The sequence below is a fragment of the Podarcis liolepis genome (genome assembly GCF_965112155.1).
Source record: "Podarcis liolepis genome assembly, chromosome: 3".
NCBI lineage: Eukaryota > Metazoa > Chordata > Lepidosauria > Squamata > Lacertidae > Podarcis > Podarcis liolepis.
In genome coordinates this window covers 124,830,584-124,853,284 of record NC_139557.1, presented here as the reverse complement: position 1 = coordinate 124,853,284, position 22,701 = coordinate 124,830,584, and the positions used below count along the sequence as shown (strand labels likewise).

General features: G+C 51.8%; 2 protein-coding genes across 2 annotated transcripts in view; both read right to left on the bottom strand.

Annotated features, from left to right (window-relative positions):
- Positions 1-16,213, bottom strand: part of ABHD1 (abhydrolase domain containing 1) — a 119,966-nt gene extending 103,753 nt beyond the window's left edge. The window contains exon 1 of the mRNA XM_083494669.1: positions 16,202-16,213. The gene's annotated coding sequence lies outside the window, so the exon portion shown is untranslated. The remainder of the gene's footprint in view (positions 1-16,201) is intronic.
- Positions 3,229-4,473, bottom strand: LOC310703619 (glucosamine-6-phosphate deaminase 1-like). Its single transcript, XM_083496004.1, has one exon. The coding sequence runs from the start codon at positions 4,394-4,396 to the stop codon at positions 3,530-3,532; it is 867 nt and encodes a 288-aa protein (XP_083352130.1). The 5' UTR covers positions 4,397-4,473; the 3' UTR covers positions 3,229-3,529.
- Positions 16,214-22,701: the final 6,488 nt, after the last annotated feature.

Below are 22,701 nucleotides of genomic sequence, written 5' to 3'. Positions count from 1 at the left end.
AGGCAGCCCTCTGGAGCTACAAGTCCCAGTGCCCTTAGAGAACTATAGTTCCCTGGGTTCTTGCAGCAGGGAGGAAGCCATGTCCTGTAGAAGGCATGGCATGTAGACAGCCAGTCTCAAATTGAGAGAGAAGAGCAATTGTGTTCCCCACTGTCTGGTACTCAGAGGTAGACTGTCCCTGGGCATGGAGGTTCTGCAGTCGATATGGAGAGCCCAAAGAAGGAGCAGCACCCTGTCCACCCAGTGCCCCCATTCCTCTGGGGAGCTGGCCAGCAGGACCCAGGCCTCTCCTTGCCCTCTGTTGCTGTTGTTGTTGTACCGTCCTCCACCCAGAGGTCTCAGGGCAGTTCACAGCGCTAGGAAAAGGCTCCCAGCCTGGTCAGTGTGGGCAAGGCTGGGCAGGAGAACCAATGGACTGACTGGGCAAAAGGGCAGCTGCCTGTGTTCCTGCGCATGCCAGGCCCTGACCAGAGGTCAAAGGGTCACAAGGAGCAGAGTGGTGCAGTGTGCGCTGCTCTGTTGGGGCATCCGTGCCATTTATAGTCAACTCTTGAGGCCCCTTCCAAGTCTGCCATTCTGGGATGGCAGGCCCAGTCTTGGGAAATGGGTTGTTTTGAGAAGAAAGTCACAGGGACCAGCTGAGTCAAGCGTCTCTCTCTCTCTCTCTCTCTCTCTCTCTCTCTCTCTCTCTCTCTCTCATGGAGGGGGCTCTTTCCCTTGCCCCAAACAGCCCCCCTCCCCGGCCCACTTTCTGCTTGGCTCCTCCTTGGCCGCAATCAGCTCTTGGCTCTGGCTGGCCTGCCTTGCTGCAAAAGTTCAGGGGGAGAGCAGGAGAAGGCCCGGCAGAGCCAGTGGCCCCCACTTCCTCTGGAGCTGTGGGTGGAGGCGGGGGGGGGGGCGAGAAGAGAATGTGCAGGCCAGAGGCAAACCACACACCACTCGCTCTGCTCTGCCAGCTGGGATTTGCCAGTGGACACGACTTCAATGTTTGACTTTTATTGTGGGGCGATGTGATGTTTGGCCTCAAGGGAGGAAGCAGGAGAGAGAGGGGTGTGTGTGTGTGTGTGTGTGTGTGTGTTGCGCGCCCTACTTGGGCTGTTATTGCGCAGGGAGCAGAGCTTCAATCTCTGGCGGGGCTTGCCATAAAATGCCTCCGCCCTCCTAATGGCTTTTGAGACAGGCCCCTCAGCTACTGTTTGCAGAAGAGCAGGAGGGAGGATCAGAAGTGAGGAGGAGCCGAGGTGGGGCGGGGGTTGTGGGCCCCATTTCCTCCCCACCCCCATAATTTGATCATTGTGCATGAGTTTTTTGGGTGAGGGGCTAAAGTGACCTCCCAAATGAAGCCCCCCCTTATCAAACCACACCAAGTCTTGCCTTTCTCTTGGACAAAAGGACTTTTCATCAGCCAGCAGGAGGTTCGGCAGGTGCTGCTGTTCCCTCAATGCGGGGCTGACCCTGCCATTAGGCAAAGTGAGGCAGCTGCTTCAGGCGGCAGTTCCTAAGGGGTGGCAGCAGTCTCCCCCTCATCCTTCACCTGCAGGCAACAGGTGTGGTGGAGGAAGTTGCCCCATTGGCAGAGCTGATTCAGCTGCCAGTCTGGTTGAATACTACGCAGGGACTGTGGGGACGCCATCTTGTCCTTTGCCTCAGGCAGCACAATGTATGGGGCAGGCCCTGGGGGCATCAGTGTGCTTCCATGCTGGGGGAGTGTGTGTGTGTGTGTGTGTGTGTGTGTGTGTGTGCACCTTTTGCATTTCTGCCCTAATAACTGTGCAAGAGACTTGCAATGCTGTCAAAAGTGGCAGTTGTACCAGGATAGCTCACTGATCTCAGGGGACTAACAGAGAAAGAGCGAGAGAGACGGAGAAATATACTCTTCACATGCTCAAGTGCATCCTTTTAGTTTGGAGCCGTGAAAACAGCATCACGCAGGAATCCAACTCTGTTTCCTAGTGCTGTGGAGCAGGGTTAGCCCTGAGTCCTGAGCAGAGACCCCCCCTCAAAAAAACCACTCCTCCTGCACTACAGCCAAGAGCAGAGCTGTGACGGGTGGGAGCCCCTCTCTCCTCCGCCAGCGTCCCCTTGAAGACCCTTCGGTCACATGTGTTACATTATGCCTCCAACTCATGATGCTCCCTTCCCTGCCCCCCCCCCGCCTGCCCCATCACCAGAGCTGTGGGGAGAAGTTCAGAAGGGAAGGTGGGTCTGGGGGAGGGGGAGGCGAGGAGGGCAGAGTGGCTTTGCAGTGAGTTGGGGGGGTCTTGAAGAAAGTGCAGCTGCCCCCCAGAGCCGTAGCTAGGTGGTCTTGCACTCCTGGCAGAACCGTCCAGAAAATAGCGAAAAACAGGGCCCCCGCCTAAAGACCCTTTATTTAAAACCTTTCCTTACGAGGCAATAATCAATATTTTTATTTATAGGCATATTTATGGACATATTTTAAAGCCAAATTTGTGGAAGGGGCCTCGTCTGTGCCCCTGGCGGGGGCTTTCCTCACCACCCCCTAACTACGGCCCTGCTGCCCCCGTCCTCTGTGACCCGACTTGGACAACTAAGGTTCTGCCCCACAGGTGTCACATGACTCTGACCCCGAGACCCCACACGACCACCACCAGGGAGGAGGCGAACCTTGTGTGGGCCTGACCGCTTCCTGGAGAACAAAGGGGGCCTTGTGTGTGATGCCCCAACACAAGCTCTGCCTCTGCCTTCTGGGACCGACAGCAACCCAGGGCGACCCCCCCCCATGGACTGCTGAGTGGTTGGGGCTGAGCAGGTCAACGGCAGCGATACCCCCTCCTCACCAGGGTGCCAGCTCTCCCCCCTCGTTCCTGCTAGGGATGCCTTCCATCCCACCCCCCACTGTTATGTGAAGAGGATCCAAAAGACAGCAGTCTGATTGGTCCTACACAATGGGCCCCACGTGATTGGCTAATTCCGGGACTCACCTGTAGGCCAATCAGGTTGCAGATTCACTTCCACCTGGAGCTGGATTGGGTGGCTCCTGTGGACCAATCAGACTGCTGCCTTGTGGATCCTATTCAACTCAGTACATAACACTGACACCTTGGCTCAAATAGCTGGTGGGGTGTGTGGAGAAGACCCCTCCTCAATATGGTTCTACTGGGAAGCAGGGAGGACCCAAAGAGGCTATTTGGTGGTTGGTTTTTTTAATGTACGGATGTTAATGTAAAAAAAAGATGAGTAGCAAAAGCTCCACATTTTCATGTCCCATTCTTGGTTACAGATCATCTTTTTGCTATGCAGACAGATAACATGTTCAGATTTTCTTCTCTGTAACCCTTAAGTTATGCAGTGCTCTGTTAAGGAGAAGAGACAGTCTCTGTTTCCTCATTTGGTCTTTAGAAAGGGGCAAACTGACAATTAGTTCCATGGTGCAGCTGCCTCACCATTGAGAAAGTGACATTTTCCAGTAATGTGTTTTTCTGTAGAGCCTTCCTGAGATACAGAGGCAGGAGGCTCTCAGCCAGCTCCACGTAAACTGTAAGGACCAGTTGCTCCAAATGGCAAGAGGCTAGTCCTTATAGGGCTTCTTAGACTGCCCTCTGCCGGCTCCCATTTCTTTTATGCTGTATAGTGGATCCACGAGCTTGTTGTGGACCAGCATCAAACCCTGAAAGTGCTTCACAGTTTTCACCTTAAGTTCCACCGTGGCGTCTTCATCACACACAAAGACAGTGCGAGGATGTTGCTGAAAGGCAGACACGGTCCACATGTGGCTGACTCCTTCCTCAATCGCCTTGTACAAAGCAAACGCCTTGTGGGCTCCTGTGATCAGAATCATCACCTCTCTGGCGTCCATGACTGTGCCCACTCCAACGGTGAGTGCCATGGTGGGCACTCGGGAGAGGTCTCCACCAAAGAACCTGGCGTTAGCCAATATGGTGTCCATAGCTAAGGTCTTCACTCGGGTTCTGGACACCAGGCTAGAGCCGGGCTCATTGAAAGCAATGTGACCATCTGGGCCAATACCTCCAACAAAGAGTTCGATTCCTCCAGCCTCTTTGATCTTCTCTTCAAAAGCCTCACACTCCTCTTCCAGGTTTGCTGCCTTTCCATCCAGAAAGTGGGTGTTTTCAGAGGAGATGTCAATGTGCTTGAAGAAGTTGTTCCACATGAAGGAGTGGTAGCTTTCGGGGTGATCCTTCGCAAGACCCACATACTCAGTCATGTTGAAAGTTTTCACATATTGGAAAGAAAGATCTCCATTCTTGTAATATTCTATTAGTTTCCCATAGCATCCTAACGGAGTACTTCCGGAGGGAAGTCCAAGGGTGAAATATTTGCTTGGACCAGGACTAAACTGGATGATCCGATTCCTAATGTACTTTGCTGCCCATTCGCTGGCCTGAGCGTGGTCCTCGAGAATGATGAGTTTCATGCTCACCGTTCTGCTACAGCCCCGAATCCTCCAGTCCACTCCTGGCGCCCACCTTATGGTTGAGCCGAGAGAGAGGCTCCTTGGTGACATCACTTGCACCGCAGCTCACTCCTGTGGAAGTGATGATGTCACAGAGCAAAGAAGAATGATGTCACTGAATATATATCCAGCCAGCCTGGCTGTTATCATTGGGAGGGTTCTGCCTGTCCATGTGCGCAGAAGGTCCTGGAGACTTTCCTCCACACTTTGTTGCTAGTTTCTAAAACTATATACCACTATATCATAGAAATACTGTACGTCACAGTGGTTTACAACTTTATAAAGCCATAAAACCATATTATTGTTGTTGTTTAGTCGTTTAGTCATGTCCGCCTCTTTGTGACCCCTGGACCAGAGCACGCCAGGCCCTCCTGTCTTCCACTGCCTCCCGCAGTTTGGTCAAACTCATGCTGGTAGCTTCGAGAACACTGTCCCACCATCTCGTCCTCCGTCATCCCCTTCTCCTTGTGCCCTCCATCTTTCCCAACATCAGGGTCTTTTCCAGGGAGTCTACTCTTCTCATGAGGTGGCCAAAGTATTGGAGCCTCAGCTTCAGGATCTGGCCTTCCAGTGAGCACTCAGGGCTGATTTCCTTCAGAATGGATAGGTTTGATCTTCTTGCAGTCCATGGGACTCTCCAGAGTCTCCTCCAGCACCAGAATTCAAATGCATCCATTCTTCGGCGATCAGCCTTCTTGATGGTCCAGCTCTCACTTCCATACATCACTACCGGGAAAACCAGAGCTTTTACTATACGGACCTTTGTTGGCAAGGTGATGTCTCTGCTTTTTAAGATGCTGTCTAGGTTTGTCATTGCTTTTCTCCCAAGAAGCAGGCGTCTTTTAATTTCCTGACTGCTGTCACCATCTAGTAAAATAATAAAAGCTTGCCTTTTTAAACTATTTGCTTGCTGGACATCCAGTACTTAAATGAATAAAAACAGAACAGTTTTAAATATGTAGTTTAAAATAGAGCAGCAAAGTCCATTGCCCTTTCCCTCTCTCCCTCTGTGTCTCTCCACTTTCAAACTTGTGGTCCAAGCTGCCAGATCTAAAGGGAGCACTCCTCCTCCCTCCATTATGATGGGGGGGGGTTTAAGGAAGGCCATGCCCTGAGGCTGGGACTTATTACAGCCCCCTGAGCTCCTGGGGTCCCTCGGCCTGTCTGCACGGAGACTGCCACATAATCCCTGGGATGTGGCTGATTGACAGGAGGGGGCTGGGCCTGAGCAAAGCAGCTTGGAGGGGCAAGCAAGGCAGCAGCTAGCATGTTCAGGGAGATCGGATCCTGGATCGGCATGACATGGGTGGATCTGGGTGGAGCGCCTGAGTCAACAACAAAGCAGAGCTTGCCCTCCGCAAACCGGGGGGGGGGGGGGCAGAGACACAGTTGGGCTTGGTTTGTGCCAACCATTTCTATAACATTTTAGTTTCTCACCGTGAGGTTGCAAAACGGATACAAGGAAGGCAGTGGAAACGGACCACGACATCATCAAAGCTTCTTTAAAGTGCCTGCTGCAATCATAGTAATGTAAAAACTCTCCAGCAAGTCCTAGAGGTTCATCAGGGAGAGGCCCCTCTGAGCTCAGTCAGGAGGGAATTCCACAGAATCGGGCCCACAGTACTCCGAGTAAGTATTGTGGGGAGAGAGGAGGGGGAGTCCCTGGTTAGCAATGGCAGGGGAGACGACAGCATCGCACCTCCTTCCTCCTTCCTAAAACAGCAGCGAGGGCAGCCTTGGGCAGCCTGGTGTTTTCCATATAGAATCATAGACTCGTGGTTGGAAGGGACCCCCCAGGGTCATCTAGTCCGACCCCCTGCCATGCAGGGATCTCAGCTGAAGCACGACAGATGGCCACCCAGCCTCTGTTTAACAAGCTCCAAGGAAGGAGAGTCCAGCACCTCTCCTGGGAGTCTGATCCACTGCGCAACAGCCCTTTCTGCCAGGAATTTCTTCCTGGTGTTTAGTCGAAATCTCATTTCTTGTAATTTGAAACCGTTGGTTCAAGTACAACACTCTTTGTAATGCCTGAGAAGACATGCAGGGGAATGTTTGGTCCAGCCGGTCGAAACTTCCTGTTCCTCCTGGCTGGAGCATCCTTCCTTTTGCATGTGATAGAAGGTGGGTGTGGCCTTACCTGTCCAGGTAACAAAAGGACGAGTCATGCAGCACCCTCCCCCTTTCTCTTTTTTGACTTCCTTCTTCGTTTGACCAGCTTCGTTTGCTCTCAGCTAGCAGAAGCACTGGGATTATTCCCCCATATGGGGTAGATCCACATGTACATATTTGTAACTAAGTCTGCCTTCAGAGATCCAACTGTGAACTGATGTAAGTAAACTTCTTTTTATTGACTTTATACAAGATTGTGGCGTCTTTATTCTTTTAAGAGGAATTCAAGGTAACTTAACAGGAACTATACAATTCAATCTGTGACAGACTGAATTGTATAATAGTGAGAGGCTCGCACGAGCCTGCAACCAGTTATCTGCTGTGCATGTAAAAGGGGGTATGTAAACTCTGCTAAGGAAAGGAACTTGCTAGCGCAAGTTAGGAAGGATATTCATAAACAACATATCCTCTCCTACCACCCTGAACAGGGACACGGATGGCGCTGTGGGTTAAACCTAGGACTTGCCGATCAGAAGGTCGGCGGTTCGAATCCCCGCGATGGGGTGAGCTCCCGTTGCTCAGTCCCTGCTCCTGCCCACCTAGCAGTTCGAAAGCACGTCAAAGTGGAAGTAGATAAATAGGTACCGCTCTGGCGGGAAGGGTCCGGTCCCTTTCCCTTTCCCTACCACCCTGAACATTCCCACATTTTGGAGAGTCCATCCCCTTCCAATGTCATGTGTTTCACTGTCGAGCTGCCCTTGCGGACGAAAATCTTTCCCTGGTGTTTAATCAGAATCTCATTTCTTGTCATTTAAATCCCTTGGTTCAAATCCTACCCTCTGGAGCAGCAGCAGAAAACTAGCTGGCTCCACCTGAGCTGCCTGGTGATGGTTCAGACTAAAACTCCCAACAGGTTGGAAGCCTCACTTGTGCTAAAGCATCATCACTTGTGATTCCTGCAGGGGGTTGGACTAGATGACCCTGGGGGGTCCCTTCCAACTCTACATTTATATGATCACAGAAGGTGGGGAACCCATCCCGGCCACGCCCTATAGCAGGCCCATCTGGTCTGGCCTTTCCTTCTCTGAGGGTCTGGGTGGGGGTCTTGCCCGGCCCCCTGAACACGCACACCCGGCCCCTCTCGTCTCCCGAAACACCCCCCCCTTAGCCACAAGCTTCCTCCTGAATCCCTTCGCTTCTCGCCTCCCTCTCTCCTGCCTCGGTTGCGGTCTGCCTCGGGTCTGGAGCCTGGATAGCTCAGTTGAGCCTGGATAGCTCAGTTGGTTAGACCATGGTGCTGATAACACCAAGGTTGCAGGTTCAATTCCTGCATTGCAGGGGGTTGGACTAGATGATCCTCGGGGTCCCTTCCAACTCTACAGTTCTGTGATTCTGTGATTCTGTGGGTCTTCCTTCTCCTGCCAGAGGCAGCCCCAGGGAGAAGACACGGGGGGGGGGGGGCAAAGAAGCCATCCGAGTCCCACGCTGGATGTTGGGGGGGGGAGGCGCTGGAAGAGGTTTCTGAGTGTTTCTGGTGGGGGGAGGCATCACAAGGGCTGTCGCTGTTGACACGGGAGGGGGTATTTCTCCACCCCCCCTATCTTTTTGAGCTTCTGGAGCCAAAGAAAACCTCCGCGCCGCGTTTTGGCCGGGGAAGCGGCTCTGGTTGCAGCCGCCAGGATGCTGTTGGTGTCCCCCTCCCCTCCCTCGCCCCCCCCGACTTTCCTAAGGCAAACAAACCGGGGAGGGGGGCTCCCTTCCCACCCACCCCACCCACCCATCACGCGCTGGCAGGTAGAGCATCCTCCCCCGGACAGAAATAGGACCCTGCCCTCCCCCTCCGGCTATTTTTAGCTGCCTGCAAATAACTTGTTTTGAGCCTGGAAATGCAGGCAGTCCTGCCCCCCGCCCCTCCCCAGAGACCAGGAATTGGGGTGCGTGCCATTTCCAGCCACAGTGGAGAGCGGAGACTGGGGAGTGTTTGTGTGTTGGGGGGGGGTCCTCTTTGCACGTGCGCTCACCCCGAAAGCAGCCACCCCGGGGGCGTCTAGGAAGCTGCTCATCGAAGGACACTCTATTTTTTTTCGGGGTGCAGGGGGCCAGGCAAGCAGCTATGCCCCCCTCTCTAGATACCCCTCTCTCCAGCTGCAGCCTTTTCCCTCCCAGCCCTGCAGCACCTCCTCGTGGCGGCAGGAGGAAGCGCTGGTGCCTCAGAGGCTGCCGGACCGGGATGCCTGCGGCTGCCTGCCTGGGTCCGACGCCCCAGGCAGGACGGGCGGGGGGGTGGCTCCCCTCTTCTCTGATGGAACCCACGACCGAGAGGTCTGGGGTGGAGGGGGAGGCTCAGGGGGCGCTGCCTGCCCGGCTCCCCGGCTCCCTCCCCCCATGGTGTCCTGGCAAGCGGAGGCTTCAGGTCCTCGCCCCCCGTCCCCTCCCCGACTGGCTCCCATTAGCTCTGGCGGCTCCTTCCCCGTCGAGGCTCTTTTGCCTTTTATGGGAAAAGCATCTGGAAGGCGGTTGTGGGGGGGAGGGAGGGGGCGGCCACTCCCCACCACCATTCAGCCCAATGGCACTTTCCTGGCCGAACCCCCGAGAGGGGCCTGGACGGGGGGGGGGAGGCAGGGAGGGGCCTCTGCTGGGAGAGGGAGAGCAGCCCTCGCCCCCCGTCCAGCCCCCCGGGCACAGGAGAGCCCAAGATCTGCGGGGACAGGGGCTGTTTCCATACCCCCCCCCTCCAGGCTCAGGGGCCTTTCCTTCTGCACATCTCTTCCCCTGGCGGCTGCGGGGGACCCAAAGGAGCTGATCTTGTAGCGGACACGTAGCTGGGGTGCCCATGGGGGGCTGCAGGAGAAAGGCCCCCCTGAGTCCCTTTCCGGGGTGATGGGGGCGGGCAGCGTCCCTATTCTCAAGTGCCAGACTGAGCCAAATCTGGGCTGGGTCTGGTCTGCGAGGCCTGCAAGACGCCTGGTTCTGCTTCTGTCTCCCTTAAGAGTGTTAAAAAGAGTCGGGAGAAAAGGCGAAGGAAGTGTGGAGTATTTGAGGGCTTGTTGGTTTGTTTAAAGGTCAAGGGACCCCTGACCGTTAGGTCCCGTCGTGGCCGACTCTGGGGTTGCGGCGCTCATCTCGCTTTACTGGCCGAGGGAGCCGGCGTACAGCTTCCGGGTCATGTGGCCAGCAGGACTAAGCCGCTTCTGGCGAACCAGAGCAGCACACGGAAACGCCGTTTACCTTCCCGCCGGAGTGGTACCTATTGATCTACTTGCACTTTGACGTGCTTTCGAGCTGCTAGGTTGGCAGGAGCAGGGACTGAGCAACGGGAGCTCACCCTGTCGCGGGGATTCCAACTGCCGACCTTCTGATCGGCAAGTCCTAGGCTCTGTGGTTTAACCCACAGCGCCACCCACGTCCCTATTGGTTTGTTTAAAGAACATTTAAAGAAAGCACCCATCTCTCCTGGATGCGCTAACTGAGATTCCTGCATTGCAGGGGGTGGACTAGATGACTCTGGCGGTCCCAACTCTATGATTCTGAGAGGGGTTTGACCAGCAATGCTGTTTCCCTGAGTTTTCCCCCTGCAAAGCTAGTTTACTGTGGTTTCCGGTTAACCAGGTTGTGATAGCTCTGCCATCTCTATAAAAAGCAAATAAGTTCTGTATGTGAGCAGAACACCCTATGGATGAGCTCAGAAGGAAATCTGTCCGATGGGGTCTTCTCCAGTGCAACTGAACAGACTTTTACCCTGTTGTGTAGTGAGTTGAATAGGATCCAAATTGCAGCAGTCTGATTGGTCTGAGAGCAATAGGATCCAGAATGCAGCAGTCTGACTGGTCCTAGAACAATAGGATCCAGAATGCAGCAGTCTGATTGGTCCACAGGAGCCACCCAATCCAACTCCAGGTGGAAGTGAACCCGCAACCTGATTGGCCTACAGGAGAATTCTGGAACTAGCCAATCACGTGGGGCCCATTCTGTAAATAATGTATATAATGCAGACATTTCGGGGGAACTTCCATTCCTCACTACTATGAGCTGAATAAAGAGCATGAAATCCACACTCGACTCTGAGTATATTTCATACTCCAAACACAACGCGAAGGCCTGATTCTCTCCCACACCTGGGAGATGGTGTAGCACGCCTGCCATAGGCGCATGGAGACAGGATGGGGCCGACTTTGGGGTCTAGAGCTGTTCCAATCTCCCTTTCTTCAGCTTCATCTGCTCATCTGTACTGGCCGCAGGGACGTATCAGAAGAGGCTGCAGCTGGAGCAAGCCAGTGCTCTCATGGGGGCCTCTTCAGGGAAGCCCCCCAGGCAGGACTAGAGTGCAGCAGCCACGGGCATTCAGGGTCACAGCGCCAGAGGCAATGGAGGCAGAAAGTGGCCATCTTGGCTAGTGGCTATTGAGCCATCATGCTCTGGTAACGCCCAGATCCGATGACTTTCAAGCGTTATCTGTGAGGCTGCCTCCGAAGACGCTTTGGAAATGGTCGGTAGTTCAAACACGGAAGCTGTCAATGGGGCTGGCCAGTTTCACCCCATGCCACCCATCTTAAAATCTCTTGTGTGGCACCATTGACCAACCAAGTGCCAAAGGGCTTGGAAGCCCCCCAGATACTCCGAAGGGCTGCCTGCCTTAACTGTTTGTTTATTTATAAAAGCATCTCTGCCACCACATCAAGGCAGTGCACACTCTAAAACATCATTTTAAAATGAATAAATCAGTAAACAAAGCCTTCAAGTCAGCATTCCAGTGGCAGGGGAATCAAAAGTTAATCAGCTGCCAAGGCTGTTCAGATAAATGCTCCTGCTTTCAAAGTCTGCTTCAGAAGGCCTTCTTCTGAGGACGGGCGCAAGGAGCCTGAGAGATCTGCAAGGCCCCAACTTGATTCTCCTTTGGTTCCCACTCAGGAAGCCTCTGAGTGCCTGCTTTGCTGCCGCTGGCTCCCTTCCCTTGCAATGTCTGCTCTTCTCTTTAGTTGCTGTTTCTTGCTCTCTGGTTTTATAGTTCCTGGTCATTTTATTATTGTAATGCCTCTTGATTTTCTTTTTTTCTTTTTTACTTTGCGAGCTACTCTGAGGACTTTGAAGTAAACAGTATTTTAAATAATCAAACCATCTGCTTATTTATATTTTAAGCATTTATAGGCTGCCTTCCTGGAAAAAATCCCCTTGGGGCAACATGTGAAGCAAGAAGCATCTGGAGCTGGGCATCAGGGCATCACTTGCGCCAGGGTCAAAGGGGTCTGCAATGCTCAGGCTTGGGTTCCGGCACACTTGCAGCCGGGGAGGGTCCCATGGGTGTGGAGGCAGCGTGTGGGGACACCTCAGCTCTGTAGGTGTCTCAGTTGGGGGGGGCTGTCAGGGGACAGTTCTGCCATCCTCTCCTTGGTGCAGAAACTGGGCTACTGGAGAGAGAACTGGGCATGTCCCCTGCCTTCCTCCGGGTTGTTGTTTTGATGGTTTTGATGACCTCTCTGCCCACCCTGCCACTCTTCCAAGTGGAGTTCTCCCCCCATTGGCTCCCCCTTCCCTGTCCGCCTCCCAGGGAAGGAAGCAAAGGGGGAAAGGGCAGCCGGCAGCAGGGGGCCAGCCTGCCCCACAGCACAGATGCAAGGTGGTTCCGCGGGTGCTTCCTCCCCAGTGGAGACACTGGACAGGCTGCCCGGATGCCCCTCCCTCCCTCGCTCCCTCTGCCGGGACGATTCCTGGAAGGGCAGTGACACAGAGCCAGCAGCAGCACAGAGCAGGTGCCCTCTGGAATACCCACCTGCGCCACCAACACCCACAGCATCCCCCACTCCCAGAGAGGAAAGGGGGCAAGCCCCGAAACAGAGTCAGGCCACAGACAGCCCACCAAATCCAGCCTCCTGTTTTGGTCGCGGCCCTTCCTGGGAGCCCATCAACTTAAAATAGCATTTGGTTCTTAGTTGCAGCATCACACTGTTGACGTGGGTTATGCTTGTGGTCTACCAAGACCCCGAGATGAAGGCTACCAGACGTCCCCGGATTTACAAATCAGTCCCATGCAAAATCCATTGAAGTTGAAAAGTGTCCCCGGATTAATTGAAAAAAAATATATCTGGTAACCTTACTCTAGTTCCTTTTTTCACTTGTACTGGGGAAACTCATCCAGATGGGTGGGGTATAAATAATAACAACTTCTTCTTCTTCTTCCTCCTCTTCTTCTTCTTCCTATTACTGCCGGCAAGCCAGATGTCCCCCATCTTATATTTGTGCCCTGTCTTAAGTGCAGAACATTGCTTTTGTCCTTCCTGAAATTCATTCTGCTAGCTTGGGCTCAGTTCTCCAATTTGTTAAGGTCATTTTGAATTCTGATTCTGTCTTCTGTGGCATCAGCTCCCCCTCCCAGTTTGGTGTCATCTGCAGATTTGATGAGCACCCCCTCAATTCCTTGATCCAAGTCATTTATAAGGATGTAGAACAACAAGGGGTCCAGGACAGGACCCTGCAGCACCCCACTGGTCACTTGACACTTTTTCCAGGATTACGAGGAACCATGAATGAGCACTCTTTGCCTGTTTTTCCTCTTGCTTTTGACATAGCCAAAGAAATATTTTATTATTATTTTTAATCAGTGGTTTTTTCAGGAGGTACTCTAAGGTACGTAGTACTAGCACATCTTTATTTTTTGGTTAAAAAGTGTGACACTTACTGTAACGACTTCATGATGAGTATTGGCACCTATTTTTCTAGGGGGGGGACACTGTTTTTAACCTCTCTTGGAAGCCTGAGCTCATTCTGAGCTTTCGCCACCCTGACCTTCCCCTTTGCAACTCTTGGCTACTCCTGCACACTCCTCCTTTGTGATTTCCCCATTCTTCCGTTTCTTAGACATGCCCTTCTTAACTCTCAGCTCAGGTTTAAGCTCCTCATGCAGCCGCACCGCTTTCCTTGCTTCCCAGGCTAGAAACCCGGAGCCTCGTCTGCTAGGAGCTGCCTTTGGACCTCAGCGGGGAGATCTGGCCCCCTGCCGCCTCCAGCTGTTCGCTCCTTTGCACACGGAGTGCTGAAGAATTCAGAAAGAGCCACCTGTTTACATACAGATCTTCTTGGAAACGCACTTTTCCCCAAACGCGGCTTTTCTGTCCGTTTAAATTTGCTTTTTGTAATTCTCTTGCTTTTTTATAGGAGCATGTTCCAGGTGCCTTGCCAACACATCCCTTAACAAGAGAGCTTTTCCACGTAAACTTCCAGTTGCAGAAGGGAGAAGGGCGCCTGTGGCTCCTTATCTGCCGCATCTTCGATGCGTAACCCGACTCCCGCGGCACCTGGGAGGGGGGCCACCTTGGAGCGGAGCCTGAACTCGGGGGCTGCAAGCCCGGCCTGCTTTTCCTAAGCTTCTGCTCTCCGCTTTCCCTCCTCCTCTGCTCCGCGCAACATCCTGCTTGGCAAAAGAGCCCTGGACAACTTTGAAGCTTCCCACACTTTCGTGACATGCTGGCAGCTCCCAGCTGCGCCTTTTGCAAGCCAGCCGTCGCTGTTCCAGGCGGCCAGCTGCGGTGTCGGGTCCAGCGGCTGCACCCAGTTCCCTGCCGCTGATCCGGGGCCAGCTCGATGCAATGGTTTGTGGGTCGGACCAGGACTGGGGAGACCAGGGTTTGAATTTCCGCTTGGGATTGAATGAAGCTCACCGGGTGACTGGGGGCCCGTCGCTGCGTCTCTGCCTGACCTACCCTAAAGGGTTGTCGTGGGAGTTAAGGGAGGATGGGGGAGAACGACGCAGGACACCGCGAGTTCCTTGAAGGGGGAAAAAGGAGGATATAAATGAAATAAATATTGCAGTGAAACGAGAAGCTTGTGCAGGGCCCACTTTTATTTATTTATTATTTAAGATCATCCGCTCTGAGACCCCACAGTAATTCTCCCCTGGCCTCCTCGCTGGCCCAAGTAGGACCAATTCAGCCAGCTAGCCCTGGGATTTAATTGATTTTTTATTTTTGAATTTTATTGTTATTCATGTTTTTATACCGTATTTTATGCTGCTTTTATAATTGTTTTAAATTTGTTGTTAGCTGCCCTGAGCCGGGTTTTTGAACCAGGAAGGGCGGGATATAAATAAAAAATTTTTATTATTATTATTATTATTATTATTATTATTATTATTATTATTATTAAATAATAATAGAAAATGAATGGAAGGCGATTTAACACCTGGCTGAGGCCAGCGCAGCTATTTACAGGGCTTAATTCGCCCACAGCATATGCGCCCTTACCTGTAAGCCCACCACAAGGTGGTGAGAGGCAGGTCAGGCTGAGAGCAGCGGAAAAGGGGGATTCCATGCTATGGAGCATCAAGGGATTGAAACTAAAACTGCTACTATTATAATACCATTATATAAATCTGTGGTGTGATCACACTTGGAGGAGGGTGTGCAGTTCCAGTTGCCTTTCGAGGCTCAGCGCTGCTGGGAATGGGGGATGAATGTGAGAGAGGGAAGGCTGGTCTGCTGGGAGCCTGAGGGCCCCGATCCTGCCTCTTTCCACCTGACAGGCTTCATAAGAACTGCTGCTGCCCAGCAAGGATGGGGGTATTCTAGGTGAGATTTTGTGCGGAGTTTTTGCTTTTATTGATATTAATTTTTTGTACAGTGGTACCTCGGGTTACAGACGCTTCAGGTTACAGATGCTTCAGGTTACAGACCCCGCTAACCCAGAAATAGTACCTCGGGTTAAGAACTTTGTTCAGGATGAGAACAGAAATCGTGCTCCGGTGGCAGCAGGAGGCCCCATTAGCTAAAGTGGTGCTTCAGCTTAAGAACGTACCTCCGGAACGAATTAAGTTCTTAACCCGAGGTACCTCTGTATCCATTCTGAAGGAAATCAGCCCTGAGTGCTCACTGGAAGGACAGATCCTGAAGCTGAGGCTCCAAGACTTGGGCCACCTCATGAGAAGAGAAGACTCCCTGGAAAAGACCCTGATGTTAGGAAAGATGGAGAGCACAAGGAGAAGGGGATGACAGAGGACGAGATGGTGGGACAGTGTTCTCGAAGCTACGAACATGAGTTTGACCAAACTGCGGGAGGCAGTGGAAGACAGGAGGGCCTGGCGTGCTCTGGTCCAGGGGGTCACGAAGAGGCGGACATGACTAAACGACTCAACAACACCACCACCTCTGTATCTTTATTTTTATGTGGAAATTGTTCAGTTTGGTTATGTAGATGTGATGTGTTTTATTTCTTTTTATGCCTGCTGTGTTTGTAAATCTTTTCCTATTGTAAGCTGCTTTGAGCATTGTTTTAACTGTGGAAAGGCATCATACAAATAAGAAGAAGAAGAAGAAGAGCTTGGATTTGATATCCCGCCTTTCACTCCCTTTAAGGAGTCTCAAAGCGGCTAACATTCTCCTTTCCCTTCCTCCCCCACAACAAACCCTCTTTGAGGTGAGTGAGGCTGAGAGACTTCAGAGAAGTGTGACTGGCCCAAGGCCACCCAGCAGCTGCAGGTGGAGGAGCGGGGAAGCGAACCCGGTTCACCAGATTACGAGACTACCGCTCTTAACCACTACACCACACTGGCTCTGATGGTGATGATGATGATGGTGAAGTCTCTTCAGCCCTCCGTCCCTGTCCTCCACTGCTGGATGCAGTAAATGCCTCCGGACCCCAGTAGCTGGGAATCCCAAGTGGGGAGAGGAGGTGCTGCTGCTGCTGCTGTTTGCATCTGGCTGGTCTCTGAGAACAGGATGCTGGAGTTAACCCCCCTCTGGCCTGGTCCAGCAATCTCTTCTTCCTCTTGCAGCCCCTTCCTGCCTCTTGTCCTCCAGGGCCCCTGCAGCTGGCTGAACCCACTCCTGGAAAGGTGCAAATATTTTCTCTACAGCTACTAACCCAGAAGCAAAAATAATTGTGGGGGGGGGGGCTGAAGGGGGTGGGGAGGCCATAGCAGCAGCAAAGGCCGGCAGTGGACTGTGGGGACTGGAGTCTGGTCCAGCTGTTCCTCCCCCTTTTCCTCCCCCCCCAGCAGGACAGCCCCCCTCACTCCTTTCCCAGACCCCCTTCTCCCCCTTTCTTCCCAATCCATCTTTCCTGATCTCTCCCAGCTGCTGCTGGAGGAAGGAGAAGGTGACAGGAGCCTCCTGGACTGGATGAGCGGAGCTGAGTCAGCAGAAGCGCAGGCCATGCAGGGCCCCTGGGAAAGGAAGAGGGGGAGCTTTCCCCGCTGCTTGTGCTCTGCAGGGTCCCAGAGAGAGAATCACAGAATCACAGTCGGGACCCCCAGGGGCCATCTAGTCCAACCCCCTGCAATGCAGCAATCTCAACTAGATCAGATGGCCATTCAATCTGCTTAAAAACCTCCAAGGAAGGAGAATACACCACCTCCCAAGGGAGTCCGTTCCACTGTCGAACGGCTCTTGCCGTCAGAATGTTCTTCCTGATCTTTAGTTAGAATCTCCCTTCTTGTAACTTGAAGCCATGGGTTCGAGTCCTACCCTCCAGAGCAGGAGGAAAGAAGCTTCTTCCCTCTTCCACATGACAGCCCTTGAGATATCTGAAGATGGCCCTCATATCTCCGCTCAGTCCCCCCTTTTCCCAGGCTGAACATCCCCAGCTCCTTCAACCATTCTTAATAAGGCTTCTTTTCCAGACCCTTGACCATCTTGGTCTCCCTCCTCTGCACGCCTTCCAGCTTGTCTGTATCCTCCTTAAACTGGGATGCCCAGAACCAGACACGGGGCTGCAGCTGGGCAGAACAGAGTGGGACTGTGACTTCCCTTGATCTGCACACCAGATTTGGTCACATCTTGGTCACATGTCCAGCCTGGTCTGGCCAGACAAGGGGCTCCTCCATCCAGGCCTCTCCTGGTTCTTCTTATTCAACAGGAGCTAGCATAAGGTTACCAGATTTTTTTCAAAGAATCCAGGGACACTTTTTTTTAAAAAAAGAGAGAAGTCAGTTGACCGGGTGGTCGGGCGCTCTCATTCCTGGCTTGATTTGGGTCATGGTATGTGTGTGTCAGCAGTTCCCCCTTGGCAGTGGCAGCGGCAGCCTCAGCAGCCTGGAGCCAGCCTGGTAGCGCAGTTGGCTCTGGCTGGCTTCAGGAGCTGCTCTCTGCCGTGGCGCCTACCATTTTGCCTCATCGGAAGTCCCCATATGATGTGTCTTGTGCCCTTGAACCAATCATGCAACGTTCATTCCCTACATTTATATTCATTTTTAAAATATAAATCCGGGGACATTAAATCAAATCCAGGGACATACCGGGGATGGATTTTGTCTGCGGACAGATTTGTAAATCCGGGGACTTTCCCTGAGAAACAGGGACGCCTGGTAACCATAAGCTAGCAGGGTGTGTGGGTGGGGTGGGGGTGTGTGTTGGGTCTCTCTCTCTAGAAAATGAGGCCCATGCCTTTCCTTTGGGGGGGGGCATCCTTGGGCTCTCCTGTCCCAGGGATAATTCCACCAGGATCTTTCCTCTATCTGCTTCGCCAAGTTGGCTGAGAAAAGGTTCGTGCTCAGGATTGCTCATAAAGGCAGAATGTCCGAGAACCAACCATTTCCCCAGAAGGGCCAAAAACACCAGAGTGACCACTCAACAAAACCACCGGATGCAACTCAGACACGAAGGTGCATCATCAAGGCTTTTGAACTCCCACGGGGTTTACTTGGGCCAGAAGTTCTGAAAACTTCCAGTGAAAGAAGAGCTGATTCCACGAAAACCCTTTTCTCTGGAATTGTCATCATTTGTTCTCTCTCTCTCACACACACACAACCTCCCAGGAGAGAATCCAGATGGCATTGCCAAATCATAGAACTGTAGAGTTGGAAGGGACCCCCAAGACTCATCTAGCCAATCCCTTGTTGTGCTGGAACTGCAGCAAATTCTTGCCCTTATTCTTCCAATATTCAGTTTCCTTAGATGTCCATGCGTTCTAGAGTAATGAGGAAAAAAACACCACATCTTTCTCCCTGCCATGTGTGATGTCTATCATGTCACCTCTTCCGGAGAGCAAGACAAAATTGGTGGCCATTCCTGTCTCCAGTGGGAGGGAGTTCCAAAGTCTAACTACGCACTGCATAAAGAAGAGCTTTCTTTCGTGTGTCCTCTCCCCCCACTGCCTTGTCACTGGCCCTGGCCTGCCCCCTTTCTCCATCTCCCCACTTGGCTCTGCTTTTCTTCCTTTCCCCTGGATCAGGGCCTCCCCCCACACACCAGGCCTGCCGTTTCCCTCCCAGGCCTCTGCTGCCACTGCCCCAGCCGACTTCCATCCCAGATAAAAGGCCTGCAAGCATTCCATGACATCAAGCACAGCCAATCCGGGACGCAACCTCCACCAAGTCCCACCCCCATGTGCTCTCTTCCCAAAGGCCGCTTTGTCCCCACTTTCGGCTGTAGCAAAGCGCACCAGGAGGGTTTCCGCTCTGGAGTCCCAGGACCTGGAAGAGAGGAGCCTGGAGCCTTGAGCCACCTTCCTGCTGTCACATCAGATTTGACTGGGAGGTCAAGGAGAAGTTCCTGCGCTGTGGAGGTTTCCTGCCTGATGCAGCTGACGTGGTCAAAACTGGGGCTGCCCTGCATTTATTTTTATTTTTAAAATCATTTTTATTGATTTTCCAACGAAAAACATCCAATTAAATATCCAATCATAATACTTCAATTTAAAAATAAAAAACTAAAATAAAAAAGATCAAATTATAGTCCAAATTGTATTTATTAATTTCTTGGGGCTCCCCACAGTCTGGGTCTCTGGAGCATATCTGTTAACGGAAAAATCCGAGGGCTCCCTTGGACAAAAACAAAGACACCAACCAGGATAACTTGGAGCAAAACAGCAGCCTGTAGGCTTGGCCTTTATTGAACTGTTGCAACAGGGTGCTCCCCTCACTTGCAGGAGAGAGAAAGAACTGTAGCAGGAACCCCCCCACCCCAATCATTCTGTTTGTACAAACTTCACACACACTCACACTCACACACTACATACGCCACATTTCTCTTATGAATTCATAGAAAATCAACCATACATCGGATTTGCACTGTTCCATTTTTATTTTACTATCAAAGGAGGGTGGCTTGGTTTCTGGTCAGCCATAATCCCTTCAGCATACCAGCACATCCACAGGAGCCCTGCCCAGTTGCTATGTCAGCCTTGATAATCCCAGACAGAAGACAATCAAGATCACAAAGAACTTGCATATGGTAGTGGATTCAGCACGGACTGAAACAAAGGACAATAATCAGATCTTCCCTCTGGGGGCAGGAAACCGCAAACTCTCCTTTGTCTCCTGGAAGTGACTCATGGGCAGGGGGAAAGCCAGGTGACTGGACACTCAGGTTACCACCACAACTCCTCCCTCAACCCCTCCTTTCTGTAATGTATGCATGATGTCAACCCCTTCTGTAATGTATGCATGATGTCAACCCCTCCTTTCTGTAATGTATGCATGATGTTTCTGGGGGTGGGCTTGAGCTAGAGGAGGGGAATTTCAAAAGTTTTTATAAGGTCTTGCAGCCCATTGTTCTGGGTCTTTTCCTCTCTCCTGCGAGTGAGGGGAATACCCTGTTGCAACAGTTCAATAAAGGCCAAGCCTACAGGCTGCTGTTTTGCTCCAAGTTATCCTGGTTGGTGTCTTTACTTTTTGTCCAAGGGAGCCCTCAGATTTTTCCGTTAACAGAACACAGAAAAAATGGTGTGCAAGACCTTATAAAGACTTTTGAAATTCCCCTCCTGTAGATCAAGACCACCCCCAGAAACATCATGCATACATCACAGAAAGGAGGGGTTGAGGGAGGAGTTGTGGTGGTAACCTGAGTGTCCTGTCACCTGGCTGGTTCCTCCTTTCCCCCTGCCCATGAGTCACTTCCAGGAGACAAAGGGGAGTTGGCAGTTTCCTGCCCCCAGAGGGAAGAGCTGATCATTGTCCTTTGTTTCAGTCCATGCTGAATCCACTCCCATATGCAAGTTCTTTGTGATCTTGATGGTCTTCTGTCTAGGACCATCAGGGTTGGCATAGCAACTGGGCAGGGCTCCTGTGGATGTGCTGGGATGGTGAAGGGATTATGGCTGCCCTGTATCAAATCTTCCCCATTTTGTAGTCCTTCCTTCATGGACTAAAATAAAAGTGGAACAGTGCAAATCCGATGTATGGTTGATTTTCTATGAATTTATCACAGAAGCGTAGCGTATGTCATGTGTGAGGGTGAGTGTGTGTGAAGTTTGTACAAACTGAATGATTGGGGGGGGGGGTGTTTCCTGCTACATATCTCCTGCCCTGCATTTATTTATTCAGAGAGTTTATACGCTGCTTTTGTTGTTTTAAGTGCTTTAAATCTCTAAGTGGTTTCCAGCACATCTGAAACCTTCGTAGATAAAGAACAGGCCTTTGCTGGAAGTGAGGGGGTGGGGGGTGGGGTCTCTGGGACCAGGCAGCCCCAGCAGATAACAGCAATTCTGGCCCGTCTGCAATGAGTGCCAGTCGGGGTCTGGTCCAACTCAGAGCAAGGGCTTGGTGCTGTAAAGCAGCGAGAGGGACCTGGATCCAGCCCAAGGGCCAGATCCAGAACTCTCCCATCCCTCTGGACAAGTTAGACTTAAATCAGTCAGATCTCAAATTCCAGATATAGCTGCAATGGAGCCTCTTCATTATGTTCTTGCTGTGATTTTATTGGTGTTAGCCGCCCTGAGCTTGGCTCTGGCTGGGGAAGGCAGGGGATATTTTTTGCTCCATAAGACTCACTTTTTCCCTCCTAAAAAGTAAGGGGAAATGTGTGTGCGTCTTATGGAGCGAATGCAGGCTGCGCAGCTATTCCAGAAGCCAGAACAGCAAGAGGGATTGCTGCTTTCACTCTTGCTGTTCTGGCTTCTGGGATTCAGAATATTTTTTTCCTTGTTTTCCTCCTCCAAAAACTAGGTGTGTCTTGTGGTCTGGTGCATCTTATAGAGCAAAAAATACGGTAAACAATTTTAAAAAAATTATTATTATTATTAGATTCAGGACCCCAGGATCACAAAGTATGTGTCTCCCCAGACTGTCCTCCCTAATAAGTCTTCCTTGGAGGCAAGCGCAGAGGCCTTGCCAGTGGTGGCCCCTTGGCTTTGGGATGCTCTTCCCCTGGGAGGGTCACCTGGTGCTTTCAGGCAAAGACATTCTTACTCTCTCCTTGATGAGGTTCGATCTTCCGCTTGAGGCGGAGAAGGATCTTTTCCTAGCTTTTAGTATTCCATGTGATGTGACTGTTTTGACTCTTTTGTTGCTTTTTCTTCAAGCCAACCAACTTGTTTTTCTAAAAAGTGATGGATGGAAGAATGAAATAACCCAGGGGCGCTTGAGGCAGGATGGAGCCAGGCGCCCATTCAGGGGTCCAGACTCAATCAAGGGCCAAACCAGTTAAGCTTTTTGTTATGTAAATAACAGCTGCTAAGGAGCCTGAGCAGGATCAGAACTGGAGGAGTTTTGAGAGGAGGAGGAGGGAGCCAAGTCTGTCCCTGCACGGAGCCTCTTCCTCCCTGTGCAAAGACCCTTTTTAGCACATTGCTGACATCTGCAGGGCAAACGTGCAAAGGAAGCCAAGCCAAAGTGAAGGCTGTGGAGAAGAAGACTTACAAAGTTGTCATTAGAGTCACTGATAACAGAACCATAGAACTGTTGACTTGGAAGGGACCCCGAGAGTCATCTAGTCCAGCCCCCTGCAAGGCAGGAATCTTTTGCCCAATGTGGGACTCGAACCCACACCCCTGAGATGAAGACTGTTGCAGGAATTTATGTATAGTTTGGGGGGGGGTTGCCCCTCCAGCAGATATCATGCACTACCAAAACCAGCACAATCGCTTTGGTGACTTTTGTGATTTGTCCCCACAAAACACTTCATCACAGTTACTTCCTATCTATCCAAAGGGCCTCTGCTGCACGATACCAAATGTAAGAATTCACTGATCAATGGATCTCTGTACTGGCTCACAGGGAAAACGTCAGAAATTCCTATAGACCTGTGAGCTCAGCTCCTCAGCAGCCCCTCTGCCCGAGGGATAATCCCTGGCATCCTGATACCTGAGTGCCAGACAGGTAGCCATTCCAGAAATAACAAACCCAGATGAAGACAAAAGGGTGTGATGAACTTGGCTGGGAAACAGGGAAATGTAAAGATCTCTTTTGTGACACTTGAAGGGTGTTTGGTGGAGGGCAAGGGGAACCATGGGGC

Bases quoted from the DNA above. Each gene is read 5' to 3' on its own strand.
- LOC310703619 (XM_083496004.1), bottom strand. From the start codon at position 4,396: ATGAAACTCATCATTCTCGAGGACCACGCTCAGGCCAGCGAATGGGCA.